The 6,888-nt window shown below is 45.4% G+C and overlaps 1 protein-coding gene across 1 annotated transcript; it reads left to right on the plus strand.

The window, feature by feature from the left end:
• The first annotated feature begins 1,218 nt into the window (after nucleotides 1-1,218).
• On the plus strand, nucleotides 1,219-2,151 carry LOC142194004 (olfactory receptor 52E4-like). Its single transcript, XM_075263031.1, has one exon. The coding sequence runs from the start codon at nucleotides 1,222-1,224 to the stop codon at nucleotides 2,149-2,151; it is 930 nt and encodes a 309-aa protein (XP_075119132.1). The 5' UTR covers nucleotides 1,219-1,221.
• The last annotated feature ends 4,737 nt before the right edge of the window (nucleotides 2,152-6,888 follow it).

Genomic DNA, 6,888 nt, shown 5'->3' on the forward strand with positions numbered 1-6,888 from the left:
AAGAAAAAATTATTATATACATATACATTCCACCAAAGCTTGAGTATCTTACCAGTTGTACTCTGCTCTGAGTGTAATTGTTTTTTTTCTGTGTATGCTTGTATTTTAAATAGATCTGATGAAGGGGTGGCACTTTTGAAGTGCAAAAACTCCGAAACGCGTTATCTGTAATAAAATAGTGGTTAATACATCCAAACCGATTCTTCATTTTACCGTAAATGAGCGCGGAGTAGGTCAAGAAAATTAGGGGTATATCCCTTAGTTACAATTTCTCATATTCAAATGAATGGGTGAGAAAGAATCCTGCAGGTTTCCGTCTCCTGCTCTGTTTTAGGCAGGAAACGGAAACCTGAACTACGGAGTGCACAACGCAGATGTGAACGAGCCCTTAGAGAGATTTAGTTTCACATGACCCAGAGCCACTGACAGCCATGTCTGCCCATACCATCACACTGTCGCCTCCGCCATATCTTACACATGACCCAGAGCCACTGGCGGCCATGTTTTCCCCAGCCATCACACTGCCGCCTCCACCATCTCTTACACATGACCCAGAGCCACTGGCAGCCATGTCTGCCCCAGCCATCACACTGCCGCCTCCGCCATGTCTTACACATGATGTGCTGTGCTTTGGATCATGAGCTCTACCGCACCTTCACCACACTTTCCTCTTTCCATCATTCTGGTAGAGGTTCATCTTGGTTTCATCTGTCCAAAGAATGTTCTTCCAGATCTGTGCTGGCGTTTTTAGATTTTTTTTGAACAGTCCAATCTATCCTTCTTATTCTTGAGGTTTATGAATGGCTTGCACCGTGCGGTGACCCCTCTGTAGTTACTTTCATGCTGTCTTTTGGTGCCTTGTAGAACAGTGATTCTGCAAGGCTCTGAGACCAGCCCGGGGTCATGACACCCCCATCCTCTCTACCTGCTTGACCATGATGTTATAAAACAATAATACACATCTGATTGTAGACAGCCAGGAAAAGTATTTCACCTCTGAGCCGTTTTGCACATTACTGTATTGTACTGTACGAACGTATTAGGAATCATCTTGGACTGGTCTAAGGACAGGCAATGATTTGCACCAAATTTAAGGAAACTCATGGTCAGTACAAGATAAGCCTAGGAAGGATGTGTACAGTAGATGTTACGTATAAGATGAGGAGCTCATGTCTATCCCTTTGTTATAGTTATACAGAGTTCACCTGGAAACCGTCCAACATGAGCAAGTTCCACCCGGACTACTTCCTTCTGATGGGGATCCCTGGTCTGGAGTATTGTCATCTTCAGCTCTCCATAGTCTTCTTCATCATGTATGTTCTGTCTTTGATGGGCAACTCCACCCTGCTCCTGGTGGTCGGTATCACGGAGAGCCTCCACCAGCCCATGTACATCTTCCTCTCAATGCTCTCGGTTGGGGACATCCTCTTGAGCTCCACCACTGTCCCAAAAACCCTCAGCATTTTCTGGTTTGGATCCCATCGGATCTCCTTCAATGGTTGTCTCATCCAGATATTCTTCATCCATTTTTTTGCTCTGACTGAATTGTCAGTTCTCCTTATCATGGCCTACGACCGTTATATCGCTATATGCCATCCAATGTATTACATGACCAGACTGTCAGCATCATTTATCAGGGTGGTGATTGTGATTTCGATGGCCCGGAGCGTGGTCATTGTCGTCCCAATTGTTCTGCTGGCCAGACGCCTGCCATACCAGAAGAGTAATGTAATACAACACACATACTGTGAACACATGGCCATGGCCCGGCTGGCCACTGCTGACATCACAGTCAATATCATCTATGGTATAGTCATTATGGTATGTATATCAGTCATGGATTTGTTTCTGATCGCAATGTCTTATGTGTTCATCGTTCGGGCTGTGATGGCCTTGTCTACCTCATCGGCTCGACGTAAGACATTCAGCACCTGTGTGTCTCACATCTGTGTCATCGTCCTCTTCTATGTCCCAGCTTTCTTCTCTTTTATCACCCATAGGATTCCTCACAAAAACATCCCCCCATATGTCCATATACTGGTGGCCAACATCTATGTTCTCGTGCCCCCTATGATGAACCCCATCATTTATGGAGTAAGGACCAAGGAAATCCGGCAAAGAATTCTTCTGTTGTTTTCTGGGAAGAAGTAATGAGGAAGCGGTCCATTTGGTATTCTATAACCATGACTTCTGTAACTTAGTGCATATGAGTCTACAATGGGGAAGGGGGGAGATGGGCCATAAATGTGCAATGGGCAGCTAAAGAAATGTCATCAGCTCAAAATGGTCCCATCCACCTCCCAGTATTGTCGATGAGTTCAAGAGACAGAACATACTGGGCCCTTGTTGTGCTCTGGAGGACAACCAACTACAACCAGCTACAACCAATTACTCTGTTTTGCCCAGGATATTTAGATATGGGCTTAGACAAAGGCCAAGAAAATCTTTACATCAACTCTGTCATGTGAGCAGAAGCTGGACATTCCCACCCTAGATAATGTAATGGTACCAAGAAGAGGAGGATCCACCATGGGGGTCACGTCACGCCACAGGAAAGCTCCTCCGATAGGCTGGCCTTGTTTGATATGATGACATGAACAGTATAGAGATGAGACCCATCCAGACAGCAGAACGTAGTGGACCTGAAAGGGTAGTGGAGTGGAGCACATGACTAGAAATGGGATGAGAGCTATTAGGTCAAGTTTAGGTGAAAAGGTGAAGTCAGGGACACAGGGGCGAGTTAGCTAGGGGTTATTTGGTAAACAGGGTCTGTTAGTGAGGGGCTCATTCCAGCAAGAAGATTCAAGGAAGAAAGTTGTCCCACCCGTCCTCCCTAAATTTTACTTGTCACGGCGGCGTGGTCAGGAGGGGTCTTTGTAGGCTAAACGGGGGTGGAGGACAAGACGGGTTAACTCCACCCACTTTTCAGTCTGAATGTTAGTTGGTGAAACTTAATGGTTGAAGTCCTGAGGCAGGGTACCCAGGACGGTTTACACTCTGGTGTGGGTGCCCTTGGGCTAGGTGTGCACGGCCAGGGGTAATAGCTGGAGTCTTGCTATTCTATGGTGGTGGTAAATAGGGCCTTCAGAGACCTCTCCTTATGTCGGGGTAGAATTATCGTGGGGGGAGGATGATGTTTATTTTATATATAATGTCATTGTTATTCTTGCTTTTGTTTAAGGACATTTTGTTAAGATGGCGTTAATAAAATTGGCCGCTGTGGCCTTAACTTCCAGCCAATGTGTCAGTGTTTTAATGGGGAGTCACAAGAACGGGGGGTTGGAAGTGGGCACAGCTCAGACTAGACCATTTTATTAGTCATGGTTTTTGGCATGTTCCCCTCATTCCTTCTGTCTGTCCTTCTCAGAATAAAATAATTCATGAACCTGAAATTACTGAAAATATGTAAAGAGGTAGAAGAATGAAGCTGAGAAACAAAACCATGGCTGTACGCTGTATGTATGCGAGTGTGGCGTGTGTGGCCTGTGTGGCGTGTGTGGCCTGCGTAACGCGTGTGGCGCGTTTGGCGTGTGTGGCGTGTGTGCCTGTATGACGTCTGTGGCGCGTGTGGCGTGTGTGCCTGTGTGGCGCGTGTGGCATGTGTGCCTGTGTGGCGCATGTGCCTGTTTGGCGCGTGTGCCTGTGTGGCACGTGTGACATGTGTGGTGTATGTCACGTGGCTGACGAGGAAGAAATTTCCTGATCTAATGATGATGGACCTTCCCAGGGCCTGATCTGGGTATGGGCAAACCTTCCATTCCATTCAGGCTGTACTTGTTTGGCCTCCTTGGACCCCAAAGTATAATAATAAGATCCGTTGAATTGTTGAGGTTACAGGCAGCCACTCTGTCAGTTTAGGGGTGTACAATTCCAAGGGGGGCAGGCAGGACTCCCCAAGTCGCTGCGTTAGACCTCAGCCACCAAATTCTAAACTAAGGCCGGGTTCACACGATGTCTTTTGGCATGTAATGTGGTACATAGACGCCCCGGGATCTTTTGCGGGCTGTATACGCTCCCATTGTTTTCAATGGGAGCTGGTACCGTATACGCGGCGCTATTTTGCGGCCGTGAAAACAATGGGAGCGTATACGGCCCGCAAAAGATCACACACCATCTATGTGCCACATTACGTGCCTAAATGCATCTTCCTAGGTTTGTCCATCTCTCCTAATCATCCTTACACTTGTAGCTCCCAATACTCTGACCCCTATAAGCACATTTATTGTTTGCTTCTACAGTAAAAAAAAATATTTTTTTTTTCAAGTAGGAAAATGCTGCTTAGTACGGGGGGATTCACACTACTGTTATTAATGTCCGTTGCTGTTTCCTTAATAAGATGACAGTAACGGACATTACGCTGTCACAGAGACTGGTCGCAGACTGATTGTGTCCTTCCCTATTGACACTGATGTAGACAAGTTGATGGACACTTGGAGATCTTCTGCCATGTTTCTTTACCTTTGTAACCAACAATAAAGTTTTATATTCTTGTCTTTTTCTTCCATTACGACAGTATTTAGGCTTCATTGTGTCCCATTGGCTAAACCCAACTCCTCTGACCCCTCAGGACGGTCCCTGGGGCAGTTCTGTGTTGTCTCCATATTTACCCTCCTGTGTTGTCCCGGGTGTGCCGGGTGATAATGAGGAGACCGGGGAGGAGAGGACGGATTCCCTGGTCTATGTGCAGGTCGCTGATGTCATCTCTCCTCTTACACTGTCTACATGGACACGGCGGTGACCGGGGACTCTCAGCCAGGACAGGTAACGCGTCTCTTGTGGTTGTGACTTTCTGTATAAACCTCATGTCTGGTCCATGTGCTCAGTCCTCAGCTCCAGGCTAGAGCGGATTTACAGGGAGATGAGTCTGGCGATACTGGGAAGGGCGGTGAATGTAAGGTAAGATGGCGGCAGACCCCGCTAACCGGCCCGAGATCCTCTCTATAGAAGAGTAAGAGACCCCGAGGAACACACAAGGAACAGCTAGAGACGGTATCAGGACTATCCCTCCTATCAGAGTCCTCCCTCTCTGTATCTCAGTGTATATACTGTATATTCCATACTATAGAGCCAGTGTGCTGGATGTAGCAGAGCTGGGCTGTATATACGTCACGTACACAATGTGTCAGGGTCATTTTTGCAGTTTTACGTTTTAACTCTTTACTGTTCTGCACCGTATTCTAATAATACTGATTAATACTAATTAGTGCTCAGCGCCATACGAGATTGCCGCAGCTTCATGCCCGGGCACAGGAGCTGCATTACATTACACAGCAGAGACAGCTTAACCCCTCAGATGCTGTCATCAATAGCAATAACAGCATCAGGGTGATTTGGGGGCGAGATCGCTGGGTCCAAGGGTTTGCCATAGCAGTCAGTGGCCGTCCGTATGGGACAGGAGAAAAAAAGGAAACATTTACGTATTGGCGCGAGGCGAACAAACAGAAGGCTGCTCACCGAGACCTTCTTGCAGGCCCGAACCTTCCTTCACTGGGCCCGTGGCGAGTCCTTCAGCTTACCCATTTTCTCTCCTCGTTGCCCAACTCTCTGGGCTTTCCCTCCTCTTGGCATTGCCATTGCGATTGGACGGTTATTAGACATTGCTTTCCCTGTTGTGTTTTTGGCTCACTGCATTGTCGCTGTTCCGTCACCTCCTGTGTTGTTATGTCCTGCCTGTTTCTGCATTGTTTGTTCCTTCTATTTATAAGCTATAAAAAAAGTAAAAAATAAGGTGGAAAATAATTGTAAAAAAAAATAGCATAAAATAGAATGCAAAACTAAATAAAAGATAAAGTTTAAAAAAAAAAAAAAAAAAAAACTTTCAATTTTAAATGAAATAAACCCCCAAATCACTTTATTTATCCTGTATGGGGAATGCCATAAACCAATCCTACGCACAGCACATCAGTGGAGTTTGGTCTCCTCACTTTCTCCAAAACATAGCAATAAAAAGTGATCAAAACGTCACAAATACCAAAAATTACCAATAAAAATCACAACTTGTCCTGCAAATCAAGAGCCGGAGCCGAAGCTCTGTCCACTACACTGGAAAACAGTTCTAGGAGTCGCGGAGACCCCAGGACAGTCCTTCATTATCAAAAAATGGAATCTGATCAGTAAACGTCATAAAACGCATATTAATCTGGTGTCGCTGCCATCATCACGACAAACCGGACAAAGTCCCTTCATTATTACTGCAGAGGGGACGGCTCAAGGACAAGGTATGAAAAATGAGGACAGAATTGGGGATTTTTTCCAAAAAGACCCCAAAAGTGTTAATAAAAGTTCATCAAAATATAATATTTAATGAAAATGGAGCCAAATGAAGATAAAACCCATCACAATAGTCCAAAGGGAACAAAATATTCCAACACTAATCCCAACTGAAATGGCGACAATGTATAAGGAATTCTTTACGTTAAAATGAAAAACCCAGAGTATAAATATGTAGAATGAAATGAAAGATAAACCTCCCAATGTGTGAATTGTGATTAATGATAGGCCTATCCTAAATGCAGGGACAAGTCTAAACCATGGCTGCAACACCAGGACCCTGAATACAACTAGTCCATAGGATATCAGGGAGACGATCCCGCACCATAGCAGTTACCTGTGTGCAACCCAAACAATCACATCAACTGCCAGGTATATAGAACAAGGCTCAAACTATACATTTATACAGCAAAAGGAAACTTACAGGATGTATCAGAGGGGGGTTATAAATGTTACCAGCTATAACCTCATGACAGGTCTTAGACACAAGCTGCAGGGGATAGCAGCCAGCCGAATAATGACCTACTCTTGTGTGGGGCTGTAGAAATGGAGGCCACAATGGGTTAATCCCATTACCCCAAACAAAATCTAATAGTGTCCAGAAAAAAACAATGGACA

The sequence above is a fragment of the Leptodactylus fuscus genome, chromosome 2 (genome assembly GCF_031893055.1).
Source record: "Leptodactylus fuscus isolate aLepFus1 chromosome 2, aLepFus1.hap2, whole genome shotgun sequence".
Lineage (NCBI taxonomy): Eukaryota > Metazoa > Chordata > Amphibia > Anura > Leptodactylidae > Leptodactylus > Leptodactylus fuscus.